Raw genomic sequence first — 23,072 nt, 5'->3', positions numbered from 1 at the left:
TAATTTAAGTTAGAATTCTACTAAAACAACTCGATTACTCGCTCTCGATTTCTATGAGGCGATAGGCTATAACTATCACCTCATAGAAATCTCGAGCTCATAATCTAATTGTTAAATATTGCCAGCCTTATGAAGAAACAAATTCTTGCATTAGTTTTCTTCATTTCAAATTCAAAAAACTAGTTTTGATGGGTTTGCATTAACCCGATGAACGAAGAAAACAAAAGAAAGAGCTGTACATTTGGTGTTATATCACATAAAAGTACTACTCCAGAGACCATAACTCTCAAGTTGAAGCAAGGTGAGCGATTAAAAAGGTGATGTTTTTTTTTTTCGAGCTGTTAAGGGGAATATGACTTTCGTTCAGTTGTCAATTTGATATACGTTTACACGACACTAAATAGCTGAAGCCAAATCAACCCTTTCAAACCTCGATTCCACGTCTTCCCAGCATTTCATCAGGCATCAGCGCTTAAAACACTGTTTGAAATAAATCTGTGCCTCATTTGTAATGTTTCAGAGACAATTTCACTTTTATCTAAATATTGCCTAGGATACGGGCAGGTTCACTTTGAGACACACGCACGAGCGGCAACGAGTAAAGTAACTAGCGAGCTGATCCTGGTTCGCCACTCGCGCGTTTGCTCGCGGGCTATATATTACTCACACGTCAGACATTGTAGTGAAGCGACCACGCAGAGCTTCAGTTGGCATCCAGAGCCACGGAATTCGTCCCTTGTTAAGAAAAAACAGTTATTGTCATCAACTCCTCTACTAATTTTAGTTCTTGTATACACTTTTACCATAGTAAAAATACAAATTATATTTCTTTATCCTTCATTGACATGAAACCCATATTTACTTTAAAATTGTAGATCATTACACTGTAGACAATTGCCGATGTTTGATTTCCGTTATAATTGGTTGATTGTTAGGAATGAATAAATAGGAAACAATGTCGCCAAATAGGCTTGACCCCATGCACTCCCGCCGTTCTCCACAATTTTCCTGTTTTGTCGGGAACTTTCACCCAGCTATTTTTTCATTTATTTACTTTTTATTACTTTGGTAATTTTTTGTATTAAACCAGTAGTAATGACCTACACAGTGTAGCGATGGGCTCTCAAATTGTAACCAAGATCACCTTACGGGGGGGATCGGACAAAACACCTCAGGCATAAAACATTTCTTTTTCTTTCGAGTAAGTACCTCAGTGGTTTTAATGTACTCGCCATCTTTTGAGACATCTCGTGCCATACCAAAGTCTGCTACTTTTGCAATTAGTTTCTTACCCAGAAGCACATTGCGAGCAGCCAGGTCACGATGGACACACTAAAAAGACGTAAGAAAACATCTTTAATAATTGAACATTTAAGGTAATTCCCCTGAAATAAAACAGTCAATAGATTTTTGCTCAAACTTTGTCCACTGAATATTTGTTACATAAGAACTTTGATCATAAAATAAATAAGGGGGGGGGGGGGGAGGGGGTAGTTCCCAAGCTTGTAAAGGAGCAGCGAGGCATTGAAAATGTCCCATTTTAGCATTATTAATGCTTATTACAAGAACGCATTCCAAGTTATTGTAAACTCTTTGTGAGCCCAGACTCATGAAAACAGGCCTCAAACTACAGTCAGTATTTGCGTCGGACACAAGTAAACTTTTTAAGTTTGATTTTGACAGACAGCTGAATCCTTGTTGAAATATTGGAACCAAATTGCTTGCCGCGGCTATTCCACTGCAAAATAGAAAAGACCACAGTGCAGCTGCTATTTTCCTTATTTATTCAATTTTCAACAATAGAAATCAGATCAGTCTTTTCTCACGCAAAGCTAATGATTACTTGATTAAAATGACTGGAAAAAATTAGGGTGCCCGAGCTCGTTAGTGAGCTATAGCCGTTCTTCAACTGACAGAACTCAATATTGTGGCAGATCCGCCGTGTTTTCAATGTGCGCGTGCACGAGCGCGCGCGAATGACGCCATAAATTATGCGCAGTAATGATGCGCAATGCAAATGTGAGGAATCACCTAAATAATTTAACAGCTAAATCTCCAAAAAATGTCAATCTTGCATAGATGTGAAGTTAAAGGGCTCAACTAAATTTTCTTATTTGGCATGCGTTTGCACAGAGTTAAGTAGTTTTTTTCTGTAATGTAACGTCCACTCCACTCGTCCTGGGGGCGAGAAAGGGGAAGCAAGGGGGTGGAGAGTGAACAGCGTGAATTTGCTTTGCTTTACCTTCTCTCCACCTAATAGTCCCTTTTTAAAAAAATATCTCTGCGTTCATGAATATTTAATTACTTTAATTGGGCTATTCAGCCAAGGGAGTGGGTGCTGATCAAAAAGCAAAAATCGTGTCGTGAATCAAGTTGATGAAAGAAATGAGGAAAGTTTCCACTGATCTCGTGACGCTGAGGATGCTAATATGACTACAGCTATAGGTGAATTTTCTCAAATGTTTTCAAACCGATCACCAACACCATAATGCCAAAGCTGTCAGGCGTACCGAACTTCCAACAAGCGAAAACTGGTTTGTTCAAAGTGCAAGTGGCCTGGATTCCATTCCTAAAATGAGTTACCCCTCGGACGTACAAGGAGGGGAGGGGTGGGGTGAATGCCCCCCCCCCCTCCACCCATAAGGTTTTTTCAAAGTTTTCAAAAGATTTACTCTAAGGGACTGAAACTTTCAGTAGCTGTTCTTTCATTCTCTGCGGAATTTTTGATATGTCAATTGTGTGTCCATCATTTTGACGTTGCCATGGCAACCATCATAGGTCTTGCTACAAAATCATTTTTTTTTAGTTAATTCTGTACTTTTTTCCAGTTTTCCTCATCAAATTGCAGATATTCATGAGTTTGTACATTTCATAAGCATTCTGGCTTGATGTTGTAACGCCTTCCAAACTAAAATGTAGTGTTCCAATTTGATAAAATTCAGAGTAAATACTACGAACCATTCCAAAAATGGCTACTTTTTCGGTGTAAAATAGAAACCTGTCTCGGAGAAAAGTGATTTATACGTTGCAGTCTTGAAAGTTCCATTGGAAATGAGTGCAAAATTGACCTAAAGTGAAACGTAGAGCTTAGACGGAAATCCATTATTGCCATTTAATTCCAAAGACGATTTTTGCAATACACTAAGAATCTTAAACTGGTTTTAAAACTCAGAGGAAAAGTTTCCCAGTTTGGAAGGAATGAAAAAATTCTTTCAAGCAATATCCTATTCTTTATTTGAGTTGAAATGTAATGTTTAAGTCACGCATAAGAAACCGAATGATTTTTTGCATTTCTTGTCTCGAGAGGTACCTCCATAGAAAACGATTCAAAATTTCTGATCCCCCAAACAACACAAGACAGGATTCAAAATTTCTGATCCCCCAAAGAACACTAGAAAAGGTTCAGAATTTCTGATCTCCCAAAGAAAATTAGAAAAGGTTCAGAATTTCTCAGATCCCCCAAAGAACACCAGAAAGGGTTCAGAATTTCTGATCCCCCAAAGAACACTAGAAAGGGTTGAGAATTTCTGATCCCCCAAAGAACACAGGAGAAGATTCGGAATTTCTGATCCCCTGCAAAGCCAGTGTTACATCCAATGTAGCCACATTAAATCATAACATTGAAGACAGGGTTTAGATCTTACTGCCTGCCTGAACAATGTCTAATCAAAATATTTTTCCTTGATAACAACATTCAATTAGAAATTTTATACAAATATAGCATAATTTTTAACAGATTCCATACACTCAGATTATACTGAGAGAGTGATGAAGAACAAGTTTCTTCACAGCAGTCTATTAATATTAGTAACTGTAAACATCACACATTGTATTACAATGATCTATGCACTTAAAATTACAGTAGCTGTAAGTTTAAAAAAACAATAGCAAACAGTACCTAAGAGGATAGGAAAGTTCAGAATTGACCAAAACAGTAAGATTACTCAAACTGCACAACTGTAGGCATAAATGCAGACTCCTCTTTCTCAGTCAGAATTAGCCCAGCTTATGTGAAGGAAAAATTTCTAACAATTTCTGTTTAACATGGAAACAAGGCACCTGACTGTTATATAACAAACAGAGCGTTCAGGAACACTACAGCACATTACAGTGATGACAATTAAAGACTGCAATTTACATGTACATTTAAATTTGTAGTTGATACATTTAAGTGGGTCAATGTATTCTACATGCATGTATACAGTGTCCTCCAAAAACCTGTTGTCATATAGCAGAGGGCATGGACTTAAGCTTTGCCCAACACGTTTTTACATCTTCAATCTAACTTTTTGAGTGTGCTACCAGTTCATTCACACTTCAGTTAAGCAACCAGTTTAACCATGCTCAAAGGAGAAGAGTATGGGCAAAATTGTTTTTATAAAGACCTGACAGATATGGATGCAAGTATTGTAGCTAATGCTACAAACAATTCTATTCTTTCTTTTTTAATTTGGCATACTCATCTTGGAGATGTTTCCTGGTAGCTGGAAATAGTTTGCTGTCCTCAGTTAAAGAAGCCCTCCCAAAAACGATCATATCTAATAACTAGTTTATTACTAACTTGATGCTACTTGCAACTATCTCATTCCTGGTTGACGGATGAAAATCTCTATCTTTTTTCTATCCAAGAGGTTTTGTAGATAGAGCATAGCTATCTTTGGCATGGCTTAAAGCTAACTAATATCTATCCATCAGATAGTTAGGCAATAGATAGACTAGCTAAAAACTAGCTTCCTGTGTAGATAGTCAACAGGTACTTAGATGGCCTATCTATCCACTAACTTGTCTATCCAAAAACCACCATTAATGTAGTAAGCCAAAACCTAGGCTATCTGAAGATTAGTCCTTACATTGAACAATAAAACAGTATCCTATCTGAAACCTACCTCTGCTGTAGTTGGTAAAAAAGATAGCCTATCTGAAAACTACCCATCACTCATATCGCACTGTGATAACCTACCCAAAAGCTATCTTAGCCAGAGATAGTAAAAAGATAGCAGCCAATCTAAAAATTATCCATCACTCATGTACATGTACATGTAGCACTTTAATATTAACCTACCCAAAAGCTTTCTTAGTCACAGGTGGTGAAAATATACCTAACTATTGAAAACTCTTCATTACTCATTTTATACGGAACTTTGATAACTGCTCTTCAAATCCTAAACCTAAGTGAAATCTCTGTATTTACACAGAAAAATGTATAAATAACTCATAGCGTTATCAAAACCTGCTACAGTTGTACATTAAAATTAAATACCAAAAACCAGGCACATCCAGATGCAAAAGGAGGACAAAATCTGGCTGGAAATGAGTTTCCATTATGTTGTGATTTATTACAAAACATACTTAAATTTAACATATATCTTTCTAAAATCCTGTTTGAAACACTTCTAAATTGGAGTCTAGTAAATGTTTACATTCTTCAGTAAATTTTCATGAAATGTAAACAGATTTCATGACTGGAAAAGCACAAAATATTCTTGACATGAATTTCAAATTTCAATTACATTAATTTCTTCATGAAAGTATTTTTTTCAATTAATTTTATCCATGAATCATGGGTTTTTCAAATTATGGTAAGACTGTATGTACAAAGTTCTGGAAGTAGTTAAAAGTAATTTTCCGTAACCTAGCTGTGAATTATATCTGCTGTTCTAAATAACCTCTCTTTGCATGACAAAATGCCAAATTATAAAGAACCTTTGAAACACTGCCCAATTAAAGAGAACTTCAACCACCCTAATGAAAATAACACCAGCCTTTTGCAATTCAAGTAATAAGTGGCAAACAAAAGGTCGTGATAATGCAATATGCACATCTAACATAACCTCAAGAGCACCACCATCAACCTGAAAATTAAAAAGGCGAAGGATGTTGCTTTTTGATATCTTGTGTTTTAGGTGTTGTATAATACATACATGTATGCCCACTTGATCCTAGACAAGATATACACTAGCTATATGAAGTATATGTAAACCACATGAGAGAGCTCACATTTATTGCACTTATTGTACTTTTACAATGAATGATTTTCCCAACACGAAATTGTTCGTATATTGTTGTGTTGAATGCAGTTGCTTTCATAACTCCTTTAGCAAATGAACATTTGCATTCACGAAATCAACAAGACTTAACAGTATGTTAAAGCATCTGCATCCTCTGTAATCTTCCACGATCAATTAACCCGGTCAGAACGTTTCCAGTATTTCAAGAACCTTCACAAATTATGCAAGAAAATCAGTTTACCTTGGAAAGCTGCAGGAACCATAAGCTTTTTGTAAACCTGACGAGTGTAAGAGAAACCGCCAGCTGCTGGCAAATAGTTTGATTGCCACACTGTTTTGCCAACGAACGTTCATACTTTTCCACCTTTACTGGGATTTGACTCAACTGGAACGACAAGGGACGTCTGTAAACAATTTGTGACTGCTTTCCAACGTAGAACAAGGCTATAAAATAACACAGAGCTTTGTTATCGAATCCTAACAACATTGACCACGACCTTTGCCCGCCATTTTAGTGTTTTCGTCCGATCCCATAATCCTTCGGTGAATCTGATAAATGAATACTTTTGACCAGCAGGTTCCCTTTCCAAAGGAGTCGGTTATTTGCGCGTAATTTCGAATCCAACACTGTCAATAGCAGCAAGAAGCATGGCATGATTTGTCCAAGTTCAAATGAGTACCTTGATTGCTTCGATGAAAGAAAGGCAAGTCGCAGAAAAGTAAGTGTATCATAATTGTTGCTCAACATTACAGCTAGCTGCTCAATCTTTGAATCGAAATCATTGTTGTGGCTGAAGAAATGTCGTTGTTATATTTATTTTGCGATCACTGAAGCATAAGGAAGCATAAGGTTTGTTCTCCTGATTTTATTAGCACCCGTAACGAAGAAAGTATTCGCACGCATTTCCTATGTATGAAATGCTTGCATAATAGCTTGTTAGTGTGCTTTTTGAAGAGGTAACTTAAAGTTTACACTGAATTGATTTGAAGCTACAGATCACGCTCGATACACTTCACTCCCGCATTGCCTACATACTGTTCATTATTCTTTACAAAAGAATACACTCCCGATCAATTGATTAATGAAAAACAATGTTAATTCTATCGCTATTTATAAAAATATTTAGCTTCTATTGTTTCATTGCAGAGCAGAGGGGAAAAAAAGGCAAGAATAGCGGCCGTCAATCCGAAACGAAACACATTAAAGCAGAAAACGGAGGTGGCGCAGACGGCAGCTGAGTACTGATTAAAATTCTTGTTATCTTTGATGTGAACTTTAAATAGCACCTTGTAATTCTGGAGCCTAAATTTTCATCTTTTTGAATTGAAATAAAACCTTTCACTGTCCGGCATGAAACTGCAATTTTTGTCTCTATCCTTTGGCGTGGTTTCAAATCGTAATTAGTAATGACCTATCTGTGAATATTTCATTTGTGTACTTTTCTGATGCCCTTTGCTCTGTGATCCATTTTGTCTGTAATGTGCTTAAAGTTACTATCCAATCGTTACTTTTTAGCTATCAGACATTCTTGTGAATTATAAATAGACGGCTATTTCTGTCCTGTCACCTGATAAGGGGGATCAGAAATTCTGAATCCTTTTAAGAATTACAGGTAGATGACCGTTTTGTTCTGATAAGTTATGCACTGGGGGATCAGAATTTTTAAATCCCTTTAAGTCATGTGGGATCAGAAATTCTGAATTGTTGTAGAATTATAAATCAACAGCTCTTTCTATCATGTTAGCAGATTTGGTGGGGGAGGAGGATCAGAAATTCGTAATACTTTTAGAACCATGAACAGATAGCCGTTTTTGACCCGTGAGGTGATGGGGATCAGAAATTCTGAATGCATTTAGAATTATAAGTAGATGACTGTTTTGCTCTGACGGGTTGTGGAGTGGGGATCAGTTTTTCAATCTATTAAAGCCTTGGGTAATCAGAAATTCTGAATCCTTTTAGAATCATAGATAGATGACCGTTTTATTCTGATAAGTTGTGGGCCGGGAGATCAGAAAATCTGAATCTCTCAAAAAACGAAAGCGCGATGGGTGTACGATCCTTTTTACATTAAATTGTACATTTTGGTGAAATTGGATGTATTGTCCCTCGCGGACTCAACTGAACACTTCTTTTTCTCCTTCCAATAAGCCAAAACCTTTCGGAAACACAAACTTTTTCGGCATCAAATACCAGTACCCTTCGGAATTTTTCCAAATTGGAATGCCACATTTTAGTTTGGAAGGCGTTTTGTGTTAATTTCCGTTATTTCTTGACTTTTTAAGAGAATAGTGAAATCAAAGATGGCAGGTCAAATAACGTCATTTGAAGTCATATGACGTCATAACCAACAAAAAATGGTATCATCTTGTAGAGCAAGCTCAGGGCTTTGTAATCAATGTAAATTTATTTCGCTCTGTCTTAACAGAACGAAAACCCAGAGAGGGGGTCCATGCACCCCTCCTCCCCTCGGACCACGGTGGGGGTATGGGTTAACTTGTACATCCGAACACATATTTTGCTTTGTCCCAATTCATTATCAAGAATAGTCATCAATAAATGAAAACAGCACTTACCAGTTTGCTTTCTAAGTATTGCATTCCATTGGCGATATCTGAGGCAATTTGCAAAAGTTGTCTTTCCGTCAGTTTGGACCATATGTTAGTATACGACGGTTGCTCTTGTTCTATGCATCTTTGAACCCGACTCTTACGCAGTAACTTAACAAGACTTCCACCAGGTACAAACTCAGCAACAATGCATAAAGGCTCTGATGGTAAAAACGTAGTTTTGCTAAAATATTTTCAAATTTAAACCACTGTCGTTCCCAGTCATATACATAAAATAAATTCGTCGCATGTATGCATGAGATATACAAAAATAATTCTTCCCAGGGAAGCTCCAAGTCATCTAATCTGTAATCTCTTCCAACTCAGTAATAAGGACTAATCCATTATAGAGATGTGAAGTTTTAAAACATAACACTGACTACAACACTTTGGAATTTTACCGGTAAGCTTACAAAACCTTCACGGAAAGTCACAAGAAACATAAAATGTACTCACTCTTTGGCAATGAAACCTGCATGATCACGTAGCCCATGCATGTACATATGTATATCAAACATCGATGCCAAGTTATACTTATCACGTTTAATCGACGTCATTCATTTCAAAGTTGTATCAAAGTTTGGATGGATTCGACCGTTTTTTTTTTTTTTTACACTTAAACTGCAGTTAACTAAACATACATTCCCTGTTATTCCCGCGTTCGAGATGACTCTGTCCGTACGCGATTCTATGTATAAGATTCTATAACATTTTTGTCATACCTTCAAACGTGCACGCTCCAACAAGGCTCACGATGTTTGGATGGCGACCAACCTTGATAAGTGTCTCCACTTCAGCAATGAGCGCTAGTCGTTCCGTTTGATTGTTGTTATCTACAGTAAATTACTGGTTGTCTGAACGGGTAGGCCTCGTTCACAGTAGCGACATAACGACATTATGACATGGTGACAAAATAGCTATAGAATGTTCACAGCCCTCTATTTTCTCGTATTTTTATTCGATCGTTGAACCCGCGGAGAGAATCACCAGAGAACTGGGCGCCAGCGCGAAAAGGAAGACTTGACAGGGTAGGGGGTAGGGACTGTTTGGCTCACTTTGCTCGCTTCCCCGCCCAGTGTGCTTCTCGCCCGTTTCGATCGCTTTCGATCGCTATTATGTTGCTATTTTATCATTATGTCAGAATTTTTACACTGCAAACATAATAACATAATGTTCTTCTTATTTCGTTATTTCGCTAGTGTGAACCAAGCCTTACAGGAATGATTAAGTAAGTACACGGCGTCAAACTTAACTAGGTTAGCGATAGCACTGGTTTTCTTTGTAGATTTAATGAGGCTTTTGCGTTAACCCTCGCAAGGTGCATAATCCGCTATCCTGGGTAACGAGATACCCCCTGGAACATCCAAACCAAAGAAAAGTCATGTTCGACTGTTTGAATTGGCTTGTTTTCTTAGTCTGATGTCGAAAATTTTATACCACGCATTACTTCATGAAAAAAGCTCTATCTCTGTAAACATAATTCTCTTCTCTCCTCCGACAGCACCTGAACTACACTTTTTCATTGGAAAGTCGATTCAAAGTGATCAGTTTCCGCGGACTTATTCCTGTAGTGTGCAATTGCAGTTCCATTGTATCTATTATTACGTCTGAAGTGACACATTTAGCATATAAAAAGATGGAACACAAACCTCTCAGAGTTTTGACGGCAACTGGCAATTTGCTACCGTTTCGCCTCAGATAGAAACCTTTGCATACTATACCAAACTCTCCTGTACCAAGAGTCTCTTGCAATATCTCTAATTTTTCGCGAGGAATTTGCCAGTTCCTGTCAATTTCCATTTCTTCCAAATAATTTTCATCGTCAAAGACTTCGTGATCATGTTCGGTAGATTGGCAAGGTTCTTGGCTTCCTGAAGCGGCAGTTTGTTCGTCAACAAGGTGAGCTAATGCATCCCGCGTGATGTCCAACAGGGGATTCTCATCTGGGCCCTGAGCTCTCTGCGAAATAAGTATGTTGGATCAGTGAATTGCACTGTGGATGCACTAACAGATCAAAATCTAGCTTCTTGTTCTGTTTTCCTTAGAACCAATCAAAGGTCCCTTTTACTTGTTAGAAATACACACATCTACATTCTAATGACGTTGCCTTTTTTAATTCTCTTCTTCCACACTAGCGTGGCTACTTCGTGTACCTCTTGTTCCGATTCTGTTTTACTTCACTTTCTAATGTGATTTAGAATTTAAATATCACCGGTAAAATGCCATATTGAGTCAAGTTCCTGTGGTATCCAGCTCATGAAAGTATAGTACTTTCACTATGGCGTCACGTGATCAATTTTAGCCAATGTCGCTCGTTTGCAGCCTGTTAGACTCACCCCAGCACTAGGCGTGTTATTTCTTTTCTTAAACCAGAATCTTCGTACGAAGAAAACAAGTGCCATTAGGATGAGAACTGCCACCACCGAACACACTGTGGCCCAAAGGATTCTCCAAGGAAACGCACTGGTTTTATAGCCAAGTGTATAGTTTCCTAACAAAAGTAAAATAACCATTATGTCAAGGCCTCCACACCCCTAAAAAATTATCTACAGACGTAAAGCCTGAGCAATCAAAGGGTAGATTAAGTTTCCATTTATTTGTGACAATGTAACTTTAAAAGCATTGTGGCAATAAACTGCAAGCGTGGCGACTTTCCCTGGAATTCATGTTGCAGCTAGGCGCAATTTGATATGGCATGTTGTTGGCATGGTCTCGGATCTTGATGTCTTCATGGTAACCAAATTTTTGGCCTGAATATTTTTCAAATTTCAAATTTTGTTGTCCTTTAATGAAGAAAATTTAACTTTCTTACAGTAACATTTAGCTTTTTTGTCATTTGAGGCTTTCTTTAAAGATTTTGAGTGTGGTGTTGGATATCAGCGTTTTACAAAAAAGCATAAAATCGATGGGTGGTAGATCCAAGACGGCGACTGTTCGGAGATAATGGCATCAATTTAGGTCATGGGAGGGCATTATTCCATGTTATGAATTTCAAAAAAACCTCCCTTCCCCGCTCTAGCTGATTAAGAAACCCGATCTGAATAGCTGTAATGCTACAGTGATACGCTTACTACATACGGCTAACTTATTGCATTACATAACTTACCATCACGTGGAGATGTGCTTACTGTTGGAATCTCTGCCACCTTCGGTGTTACTACCAGCATTCCTGCCTTTGATGGTGTTTTTCCTGCTAGATTCGATGCTTCGCAGTGATACATGCCGGAGTTTTGTTCTTTTTTAATCGAATGAAGGACTAAGTATGAGATGCTTCCGTTCTGAATCAGGGTGGCATTTGAGAGGAATGAGTTGTTCCTTCGCCAATTAATCTCAGGAGGCGGGGAGCCAGTAGCTCCACATTTAAAAACTGCATCTCTCCCTTCTTCCTCTACGACATCTTCAGGCTGAATTGAAAATACCGGTTTCCAGATAACTGTTGTTAAGAATGATAATCGCTTAAATTATCATATATTTCTCAATGACGGAGACAAGCAATTACCTTTACCTCTGACTATTTTAGCCTACTAGCAGCCGTTTCCTTTCCTTTTCCAGGCGGAGAAATCGAACAAGCGAGCAAGCAAACTGGCGAGCGAAGGAGCGCGCCTGGCTTGAGAAAAAAATGGGGAGGGGGTGGGAAGAAAAGGAATCGCTTGCAGTCAATCCAGAACATTTTTACCGAGCTCCGTTCGCCCGAGAACGGGAAGCAATAGTGCAGTTTGGACATCTGGAACAAGATAAAATCAAAATACATATGGCCGAGTGCGAGGAAGATACTTACCATCATCATAGTTCTTTTATGTTTTTGTTTTGTTTGTTTTGTTTTTTCCTGCGCATGTGGTAGGTAATGGACAGAAGACCAAGCCATTGAAAATAAAACTGGTGTCAGACAAGGCTGCCTGCCATCTCCCTTGCTGTTTATGGTTGCCCTTGATTGGGTGACCGGGATAGCGTTTACCAGAAGAATTGGTATCCAGTGGCCCTTCACGATCGACATCTTTTCAAGACCTTGATTTCGCAGATGATCTAGCCTTACTGTCGCACAGAGTGCAAGACATGAGAGATACGACACAAGCCTTAAAGGCGCAAGGTGCAAAAGGCCTGAAGATCAAAGCTACAAGTCAATGCTGATGCGTATCTGTACCAAACGCTGCGATGGTGTATCGATTGAAGGGGGGCAGGTCGAGTAGGTGAACGAGTTCACGTTCCTCGAGAGCATTATAAGTAAGAAAGGAGGTACTGATGAGGCCCTCCAGGCACGCATTGGGAAGGTGACGCAGGTCAGTTCTCGATGCTGGACCAATATGGCGGTCTAATAGGCCTCCATCGGTCAGGGTTGACCATGGGTAGCACCCTAGTTGTCTGCTTGGCTGGAGCACCGGTGTCTGTGGTTTTACAGGCCGATGCGGGAGTTACAGTCTCTGTTGCAGAGGCTGCATTTGTGTTCTTTCTCTGGTCTGTCGAGGCTGTCGCTTTGTTTTCTGCGGACCCGCCTCTCTGTGGCGGCTTGTTTCAGCTTCTCCTCCCCTGATTTGAGGTGTTTGTTCAGGGCTTCTCTCCACTTAGACCGGTTGGCTGCCAGGCTCTCCCAGGACTCTGTAATGTCTGCAGCCTTCATGTCGCGCTTCACGACGTCGCAGTATCACAGCTGTGGCCGTCCGGTGGGTCTTCTTCCACAGGCCAGCTCTCCGTACAGGAGGTCTTTGGGGATGCGGCCGTCTGGCATGCGGTGGACGTGGCCTAGCCAACGGAGTCTGCGCTGTCTGAGCAGTGTGAATATGCTGAGCAGACCTGCGCGAGACAGGACCTCAGTGTTGGGCACCTCGTCTTGTCACGATATTCCCAGCATGCGGCGGAGGCTTCTCATGTGGAAGGTGTTCAAACGCCTTTCCTGCCTGGCGTACGTGGTCCATGTCTCGCTGCCGTATAGCAGTGTGCTGATGACGCAGGCAATGCACACTGCCTGTCTTCGTTGTCAACTTGGGGTTGGTCCACACACGTGATGTGAGGCGCGCAAGGGTTGTGTCTACCTTCTCGATTCTCTTATCAAACTCTGTGTCCAGGGAGAGGTTGTTAGTGATAGTGGAGCCAAGGTATGTGAGTTGATGCACCGTACCGAGCTCATAGTCGTCAATAATGACGACTGGTGGTGATTTGGTGCGTTGTCCCAGGACGTTGGTCTTTTTCAGGCTGATGGTCAGCCCAAAGTCTCTACAGTCCTGGGAGAAGTGGTCCATGAGTGACTGAAGTTCGCGCTGGGTGTGGGTTGCTACTGCCGCATCGTAAGCAAACAGCATGTCTCTGATAAGGGCTTCGCGTACTTTGATCTTGGCTCTGAGGCGAGCAAGATTGAAAAGCCTGCCATCTGATCTCGTACGCAGGTAGATCCCCTCTCTTAACATGCCAAATGCATGCTTCAGAAGCATGACGAAGAAGATTACGAAGAGAGTTGGCGCGAAGACACAACCCTGTTTGACCCCGCTGCAGATGTTGAAGGGCTCCGAGGTGCTGCCGTTGAACTGTACGGTCCTCTGCATGTTGCTGTGGAAGGACTAAATCAAGCTCTGCAGCTTGGATGGGCAGCCAATCTTGGGCAGGATTCTGAAGAGGCCCTTTCAGCTGACAAGGTCGAACGCCTTCGTGAGATCGATGAAAGCGACGTACAGGGGCATCTGCTGTTCCCTGCACTTCTCCTGAAGCTGGTGAAGGGAGAGGACCATGTCTACCGTTGATCTTTCAGCTCGGAAACCACACTGTGACTCTGGGTAGACACGTTCGGCAAGTTTCTGCAGACGGACCAAGATGACCCGAGCGAAGACTTTGCTAACGATGCTGAGTAGCGAGATGCCTCTGTAGTTGTTGCAGTCGCTACGCTCGCCTTTGTTTTTGTAGAGGGTGACGATCTTGGCACCCCTCATGTCTTGTGGAACAGCCCCTTCTTTCCAGCATTGGCAGAGGACTTCATGCAAAGGAAGCAGTAGGGTAGTCGCGCAGTGCTTGATCAGGTCGGGGGGATCCCGTCGCTGCCTGGGGCTTTCCCTGAGGCCAAGCTGTTGATGGTCTTGTTAAGTTCCTCTGTTGTCGGTTCAGTGTCGAGCGCTTCCATGACAGGCAGGCACTCGATGACATCGAAAGCTGCAGTCGTCACAACATTCTGTCTGGAGTAGAGATCAGAATAGTGTTCCACCCATCTCTCCATCTGTTGTACCTTGTCTGTGATGACTTCCCCAGTAGTGGATTTCAGGGGAGCTGTCTTACTCTGCACTGGTCCCATTGCTGTCTTGATGCCATCATACATCCCTCTGATGTTCCCTGCAATTGCTGCTGTCTGGATTGTTTCGCTAAGCTCTGACCAATACTCGTTGGCACAGTGTGTGGCAGTTTGCTGAGCTTTGCTCCTGGGAGCCCGGAGAATCTGCAGGTTTCTCTCGCTGGAGGACCGCTTGTACTCCGCTAGAGCGGTGCGCTTGGCTTCAATGACGGGAGTCATCTCGGCGGACTTGGCTTCAAACCAGTCGTGTGACTTCAGGGTCTTTCTCCCAAAGGTGGCCAACGCAGTGCGGTGCATGGTATCCTGCAGGGTAGCCCACTTCTCCGTGGCAGAGTCTCCGGTCTGTGAGGTTTTCAGTTCGCTCTCAAGCCTCCCAGCAAACTGCTCCACAAGGTCTGGCTGGCTCAACTTGCTGACATCAATGCGAGGATTCCCTTGCTTCTTGCCACGATGGTACCTCTTGGGCTGGAGCAAGTGTTCTTGCAGCACACCAAGGAGTGGTCTCTATAGCAGTCCGCGCTGTGGTAAGAGCGTCTGTGGAGAACGTTCTTAACGGTACTGACAACTAAGACCAAATTGAGGGTCTCTGGATCAAATGTGACTGAAGCTGAGCTCCTGCATGGTTCTGAAACTTGGCGGCTTACCAAGGGATATCGATTGAAGCAAAAGCTGCAAGTGTTCATTAATAAGAGCCTGAGGAGCATACTACGGATTTGGCGTCCTAGAAGAATACGCAATGAGGAGCTTTGGAGACAAGGTGGTGTTCGGTAAAAATTCTTAGAATGAATGCAGGCTTTTGCTTCCCTCGCCTCACCCCCTAACCCTACCCCTTATTTTTCGCACTCCCTATCAGTTCGTTCCCTTCGCGTGCATTTTTTATGCTAAGCAGGCGAGACTATTTGAATTGGATACTCTTTCTGGGCGACGTGCAATGTAGTAGCACAATGCTGCAATAAATATTAATGATTTGATTTACTTGACAACTTGCAAGTTCAATAAACATTTGCTCAATTCAAATAATAGGTAGATAAACTTCTTATTGTTCATTCACCTGTTAAGTTGGCGATAGAAGATCGACTCCATCCTTCATTACTATTTGCCTCGCACCAATAGCTTCCTTGATCCTGCGGTTCGACAGAGTCAACCGTTAACACAGACAATGCCTTGGTCTCTTGTATTCGGTTGTCTTTAGGCATCGTACGATTATCTTTAAACCAAGTTATCACTGGCCTTGGAATCCCAAATGCCTCGCAACTGAAATTTGTGTTTTGTCCTGTTGCAATATTTTCTCGGGAGATTGGATGGATCAGAAATCTCGGTCTCGAAGATTCTACAGGAGAACGTACCAAAAGTTAACTGAATGCAAAGAAAACCTCAAAAGTATATTTTTTACTCAGTTCAAACGTTTTATTCATACATTTTTTGTCTGCATCAATTACTATACAAAATCGCAAATAGACTACGCTTTCAGGTTGACTTGATAGCTAGTTAAGGCAAAGCGCTGCACTGGTTATACGAAGATAGTGTCTCTTCTCTATTCCATGTTAGTATATCTTTTTTAAAAAGTTCAAACATATAATATTCCGTAATGTTCACTTGCGTCTACAGTTAAAGAACCTTCATAACCGAGGTAATAAATATATGTTATTGAACGTAACTTCGGCGAGGTGCGTATTGGACTGAATAGGCGAGCCAAATATGTGGCCAAGATATTTTGCTTTCTTTCTAATGCCGGCAACACAAAGTCTGGGACATTCGGTCCCTACAATTTCCAGCCGTGCAGCCATAAAATGTCACACGCGCTTAGCTCAAATAACGGTTATTCTAATTGCATGTATAGAGAGATCTCACCTCCTAAATTTAAAGTAAGTTCCGCTGCGCTACACTTCATAAAATTGGTCACAATGCAACCATACTGGCCAGAATTCTTGCTCGAGGCCTTCTCAATACCAAGCTTGCAGGATTTTGTATCTTCTCTGTCGGAATAGCTACCCCCGCATTCTTTAACCTTTGCGCTTCCAAAAAACAACTGCACTCGAAAGGGTTGTTCCGAGAACGGGTTTGCGTCACCCTCCTCTGATTTTGTTCCAGTACAAACAATTGTGAGGTTGTAACCAATAGGTATGACGTCAGCATCCGGAAATTCCAAAATGTGAATTGCAACTGATGGAGCTTTGGGAGCTGAAATAACGATTTGGTGTCAGCATTGCCTTAAAGTACATACATTGATAACGAGTCTTATTACAATAACCAGAAACTGATATTATATAGACAGAGAGGCAAGATGTTATTGGTCATATCAACGCTCATTGGAGGGATTTTGAATCCTGTTCTGATGAAGAAGAGAAATTATTTTATTCCATTAAATTTTAAATACTGGCAGATTTGAGAATGAGATGAATTTGATTGGCTTTTTTTGCGAGTTCGCCTTAAAAAAAATCGAATCCAAAAACCGAAGCATTTAAAGCTGCATTAAATCGAAATCTGTGTTCAAAGCAGAGTTAAAAGTGTATTGATCACTATGTCTAAATTGCTGCCATTGAAGGAAAGAAAATTAAAAAAAAATTGCCCGGCATTCTTCAGTGGCAATGTTTTAATGACTGTCTACCCATTGCCTTTCTTCTTCGGTGACTCTTAAATATTGCTTACTGTTTTCCTTTCTATTTAAGACCAAAAGAGGTAGTTTCCTCGTAACAAACGGAAAACAAGACCTTGAAAGCTTGTAGATCTGCGCATCTGGCGGGCATGCGTAAGTACGGACTGGCGCACGTATGTCGTACGGACTGAATCACCTCACAGCCATTTTTCTTTTGGCTCGATAGTTTACCAAATTTCCTAGAAATGGGTCTTAAATAGCGCGCCTTCAGCGCGCGGGAGTAAAGCTAAAACTCGGCCGGGACGCGTCATTGTGTATGTGGCAAGTTAGAAGTTTTATACATTTTTTACAAGGTACTCTCCCAGGGTAAGCACTAAAAAGACCGGACATAAGGACATGATCGACTGGCGAGAGAGATCCACACTATGAGTCATTCCTTATTCAACGTTAACTCACCCCCTTTTCATATCTTAGATGTCGGCGGCTGCAATTAATATTACGTAAAGACGTTTTCTGTGGTAAACTTGTCTAAACTCAATGGAAATAAACCTATTATATTGTTTCAGAAGACTTGAACTGCTTTTTCTGAAGGCGGGAAGTATTGTTCACGTTTAAATATAAAGAGGTCTGCCAATTGCATTTTTTTTTATATTCTATTAAAAAAGAGAAGGAAAACCTCCATCGCTGTGGGGTTGCCTGTTTCGATGTTAGCACATACGAGCTATGGCACTCGCTAAGTTTTAAATTGACTCGGGCAAAACAATAAGATCTGAATGAAAGGCCAAGAAATGAGCAGTCAAACGAGCGTCAAGTGAACGAGCGCCCGAACACAACCCAATCAAACAAACGGATGGCCGAAAGCACAGAGAGAGGCCCGCACAACAATGAACGGACGCCCCAATCCCTCTCCCCCCTCTCCCCTCTCGAAACGACCAACCTGAATGAAAGGTAGTTAAATTAATAGTCTTCTTTGTACTTTCTGCTAAGGCATCTTCTTGTATTATCAGGATTTGAGGTTCAGAAACATTAGCGAAACGCGAGTTTATGCCGGCCTTTTTGTTTGGGTGAAGCATTATTCACTCGATAGGTAGTGAATAATTCTCATTAGTCAGAGATAAGGAACCAATCGGATTACTTTGAACACCACGATCACTGATTGTACCTGTATATACGAAATTAAAAAAGCCTACGCCATTTAGTTCTGTTGTATGAACATTGGATGCAGTCTGGGCAGGCGGATTTAGGGATTTAACACTAACTTCACGATTAAATCTTTCAGTCCGAAAAACTTGTTGCGCCTGAGTTCTAGATATCCAGCTTTTTTTCCTTTCTTTTTTATCCCTTTAATAGAACGCTTTCGGTGTTCTTTTAAACTGTATAGACAGCCCTCAGCTAGCTTTACAAAATGATCGAATATTTGTTGGTCATATCATTAGCTCCGTCATCTTCAAACCGTTTTCTTGGATTCCATTTTTTTCTGAGAAAATTAAAACTAAAAAACCAACAACAGAAAAAGGGATAAAAAATGCTAAAGAAAATTCAATGAACGAAATATGCTGTCTCAAAAGATGAAATTTAGTTTGACCAGATGACTTAAGTTTTTGTATTCCTGAGAATTTGTTGTCAACGATCGCTCGATTAATCAAAGAGCGGCCATGATCGAACACCTTTAAATTCTTAAAATGTTATTTATATCAAAACGTCATACATGTACCGCAAGCTGACAAGCTAGTGGGCTTTTTACCTCATTAATTTTTACTCATTAATCTTTACTCATTAATTTTTACTCTCTAACACATGCTAAAATTATGGACTAGATTGTCCGATAATGCCAATACAAAAGGTCATAACGGAGGCTGCATTGCGTGCTAATGGTAATTTTGCATCTTTACGTAGGATTTGAAATAGGAACCAACGACTAATGGTGTTAATTTTCCTGCTTTGATGCAAAAATTGATTAACCTTTTTTTTTTTTTTGACGGTCAATGTCAGCAAAATTTTGGGAATTTGCATACGAGAACATTGATAACTAGGAGGGTAATAATTTTTGAATTTTCCCCACCTGTTCGAGCTCCCTTGCTAAACAAACGGACTTAAAAGTGAAAAATAAAACGGGACTAAAAATGTGATATATATCATCTACAGCAATAAGATATATGCTGGTTACAATCTTTCTATTTCATGTATTAGCAAGAACGAGCAAGATCTACAAATGTAGTTCCATTGGCATAATGATGTCGGAAGTTATACAGGGAAATAGTAGAAAAATGAATAGAATATTACGAATAACCTTACTTAAGGAGACATAAGAGCAATTTTTAAAACATAAAATGTTTAGTTCTAGATGAAAGCTTCTTTTTTCTCAATTAAAACTTCATTCTGCGCCTTTTGTTTTTACACAGAGTGCTAAGACTCAATGTTATATTCAAAATATAAGATTCAAAACATGAAAATAGAACATGAAACTGAAGGGTTTGTATACATCCTTGGTTTGAATCTGAAAAAGACGAGAGCCGGAATTTGTCTTAATATTATATAGGAGAAATTTTACTTTGTATTACTCACTGGCATATACATCCTCTCTCTTAACGCAATCCCCTGCGTTGGAAAATTCGAACCATAAATGGGAAATGAAAAATCCAAAGAGCAGTACAATCTGGTTGAAAGCTATTCGGTACATGTTCTTCAGTCCGAGAAGCGGAAACCAGTATTACTCGGCAAATATTCCCGGGCAGCAAAACACTGTGTGCGATGTGCAGTTTTTGATTATGAAACACCTGCAATGGACAATTTTCCCAGTAGGACTAAAGCGTATTCAGATCTGCTACGTCAAATGCATTTCTGAAATGTCACAATTAGAATCTCTCCACCCCCGTCTGAAGAATAAAAAAAAGAAAAGAAAAGAAAAGAAAAATAAACGGTTTGAATACGGGTTAGAAATTGTTCCAAAGATGTAATCACCATCAGATTTTTAACAGTTTTTTTTATTTCTAGTTATTCTCCTTATTTTCACTTTTAATCTACAGCGGTGACTCGAACTTAATTTAGGAGATACCAAAAACGTCAATTTAAGATCTCTTCGTCCAATTTTATTTTAAGACACTGCCAAGCTGCATGGCGCCAGTAGTTAATTTCTCACTTTTCTTTTTGGTTTTCAATGATACGCAGATTTATAACTCAGTTAACCTTAAAAAAAAAAAAGAAAAAAAAAGAAACCCTTCAAAAAGGGAACGTTATCAGCACATGCCGAAATTGAAATTAAACAGGCCGAATGCTTGATAGCCTTGATATTCGCTAGCAGTAACCCGTGCCTATGATAAACTGCCGCTTATAAGCCCTCCAGCTAATAAACCCCCCCCCCGCCCCCCGCTCCCGATCTACCCCCGTGATCAAAAATATGATTATAAGACTCCCATCCAGTTTAAAATGTAAGGAATTCCATTTGTTATGGTGTTTTTTTTTTAAGCTTCATTAAAAGCCTGTACATGGAAAACATATTTCGATCAACACGGGCCGTAGCTTATTTCGCAGCAGGTTTTTTTAGTTGAGTTGTTGCCGTGAAGTATTTCTGATATTTGGCATATAGACGGACGTGCCACTGAGTAGGGTACGTATGGTTTAATGCGACCTCACTCCGAGTGCTTTTCCCTTAGAGATTGGGAAAATCCTTGGGAATGAGGTTGAGTTAGGTGTTGACGGGGCAGGAAATTGTAATACGTGTTTAGCGATTTTCCCAAGACATGCCCCAAAATAGTCTGCCTGAATTGTTTTAATCTAGCATTGCAATATTGTACATGTGCACCCATTATATCACTTTGATTCACTGGAAAAGTTGAAAATTTACATGGACATGTCAATTTTAATTTACAGCATGTAAATCTTGATTTACATTCTTTGTAAATTACAATTTACATGTTAGGGTTTCGTAAAATAAATTTACAGGAAATTTACAGCTTTTAGTACAGCATGTAAATGTTCTGTAAATAGTGATTTACATTGTCTTTGTCGACAATGATCATTTGAAGAACATGTAAAAACCTGTAAAATATTTTACGCACTTTTACAGTATCTGCCTTTGTAAAAAACATGTAAATTGCTTTGCTAAACCATGTAAGAAACGTGTAAATAATTCAAGCGAATGCTGTAAAAAGTCTGGAAATGTTATGTTTGAACCCTGTAAAAACCATGTAAATGAAAAAAGGGGGCCTGTAAGAAACATGTAAAAACCATGTAAATGAAAAAGGGGGCCTGTAAGAAACATGTAAAAACCATGTAAATAAAAAAGGGGGCCTGTAAGAAACATTTAAAAACCATGTAAATGAAAAAAGGGGGCCTGTAAGAAACATATAAAAACCATGTAAATGAAAACAAGGGGGCCTGTAAGAAACATGTAAAAACAATGTAAATGAAAGGAAGGGAGCCTGGAAGAAACATGTAAAAACCATGTAAATGGAAAACCTAGAAGTTGCACGGGCGCAGTGGGGGGCTGTAAATAGCCTGTCAAAAACATGTAAATTAAAAAGGGGGACCTTGCAAAGGCTGTGAAAACAATTTAAATGAGATAATGGGGGCTTTTCGAAAAACTGTAAAGACCACGTTAATGTAAAATGGAGACTCTTAGAAAAAAAAGATCTAAATTTAAGACAAGGCCTGCCTAAACCCTGCAAAAACCATGTAATGGAAAAGTGGGCTTATTTAATATAACTCTGGTGTAACGGTTCAACCAACGGAGACTGTTCAAATGATGTAAATTTCAAGTTACCGACAGGTACGCTATCCTCTTGGAAACGGTTGGTTGGATTTTGCAAAGAAATAAATGAAGAGTTACCCCGGCCAGGTTGAACTTGGGGGGACGGGGGGGAGAGAGAGGAAGGGTTGTCTCGTGTAACCGAGAACATATAAATGGGACCTTTTAAAGGCGCGTAAAGTTAAAATGTAACACCGCCCTAAAGCTCCGTAAACCTACCGTGAAGCCTCCATTAAGGTGCCTTTTACGTTGAAGCATTTGAACTTCTCTAAAGTTCAAGTGTGTGCTATAGTGTGCTTTAAATTGAGGTTGGGTTAGAGGGTATGCACCAACTAAATCGCTGCATTGATCGACACCGCACCAAGCTGTCTTCTTGTGAACTTTCCGCGCATCCACAACGACAACATAAAACTAGAATTGTTACTGCACATGCAGGCGTCCCAAGCTTACGTCTCTAGAAAAGAGAAAAATTAATTGTCGGACACGTACGTATTTATTCATGACGGACCATGAAAGCGTCACGTGTTGTGTGAGTTCAAGACGGAAACGAGCCCTGGTGACCGAGTTTGAACTGACGCGAGTTAGGTTAGGCAGGGAACCATAAGGGACACGGCCGGCCCAACGACCGTTTTCTCTCGAATGCTTTGAAACGTTGTTTTAGGCTATCTGGTATAGTTTCAAAGCTCTGTAGGTTAATTTTAGGTTGCGCAAAAAAAAATTTGTCTGTTCGTTTATTCTAGAGGAGCTTGAGTATCTCGTACTTATTAGGGCTTTTTTGTCCATTTCCCGAAAACGTTAGGACTTATCGCCTTTCCGAAAATGATAGCTCACTTTTTTTCGCAACCC

General features: G+C 40.1%; 3 protein-coding genes across 4 annotated transcripts in view; all 3 read right to left on the bottom strand.

Annotated features, from left to right (window-relative positions):
- Nucleotides 1-8,678, bottom strand: part of LOC145491145 (tyrosine-protein kinase receptor Tie-1-like) — a 21,416-nt gene extending 12,738 nt beyond the window's left edge. The window contains exons 1-3 of one of the 2 annotated variants that reach the window (XM_081470303.1): nt 8,583-8,678; nt 1,210-1,332; nt 668-735 (exon numbers count right to left, since the gene is read on the bottom strand). In XM_081470303.1, coding sequence (XP_081326429.1) covers nt 668-735; nt 1,210-1,332; nt 8,583-8,606 — 215 coding nt within the window. In that variant the 5' untranslated portion in view covers nt 8,607-8,678. Of the gene's footprint in view, nt 1-667; nt 736-1,209; nt 1,333-6,249; nt 7,166-8,582 lie in introns of those variants that run through there. The other variant, XM_081470302.1, reaches the window with a different exon arrangement.
- Nucleotides 1-23,072, bottom strand: part of LOC145490432 (uncharacterized) — a 125,777-nt gene that overhangs the window by 69,415 nt on the left and 33,290 nt on the right. The window lies entirely within an intron of this gene.
- Nucleotides 9,384-12,346, bottom strand: LOC145491152 (uncharacterized). The gene is made up of 2 exons (XM_081470311.1): nt 10,952-12,346; nt 9,384-10,574 (listed from the first exon to the last, which is right to left on the bottom strand). Exons 1-2 carry the CDS (start codon nt 11,126-11,128, stop codon nt 10,125-10,127), a joined length of 627 nt encoding a protein of 208 aa, XP_081326437.1. The 5' UTR covers nt 11,129-12,346; the 3' UTR covers nt 9,384-10,124.

The sequence above is a fragment of the Orbicella franksi genome, chromosome 6 (genome assembly GCF_964199315.1).
Source record: "Orbicella franksi chromosome 6, jaOrbFran1.1, whole genome shotgun sequence".
NCBI lineage: Eukaryota > Metazoa > Cnidaria > Anthozoa > Scleractinia > Merulinidae > Orbicella > Orbicella franksi.
This window is presented reverse-complemented; position numbering and strand designations above follow the sequence as displayed.

Coding starts and splice junctions, on each gene's coding strand:
- LOC145491152 (XM_081470311.1), bottom strand. CDS start 11,128: ATGGTTATTTTACTTTTGTTAGGAAACTATACACTTGGCTATAAAACC. Junction 10,575..10,951: donor ATAACACGCCTAGTGCTGGG/GTGAGTCTAACA, acceptor CTTATTTCGCAG/AGAGCTCAGGGCCCAGATGA.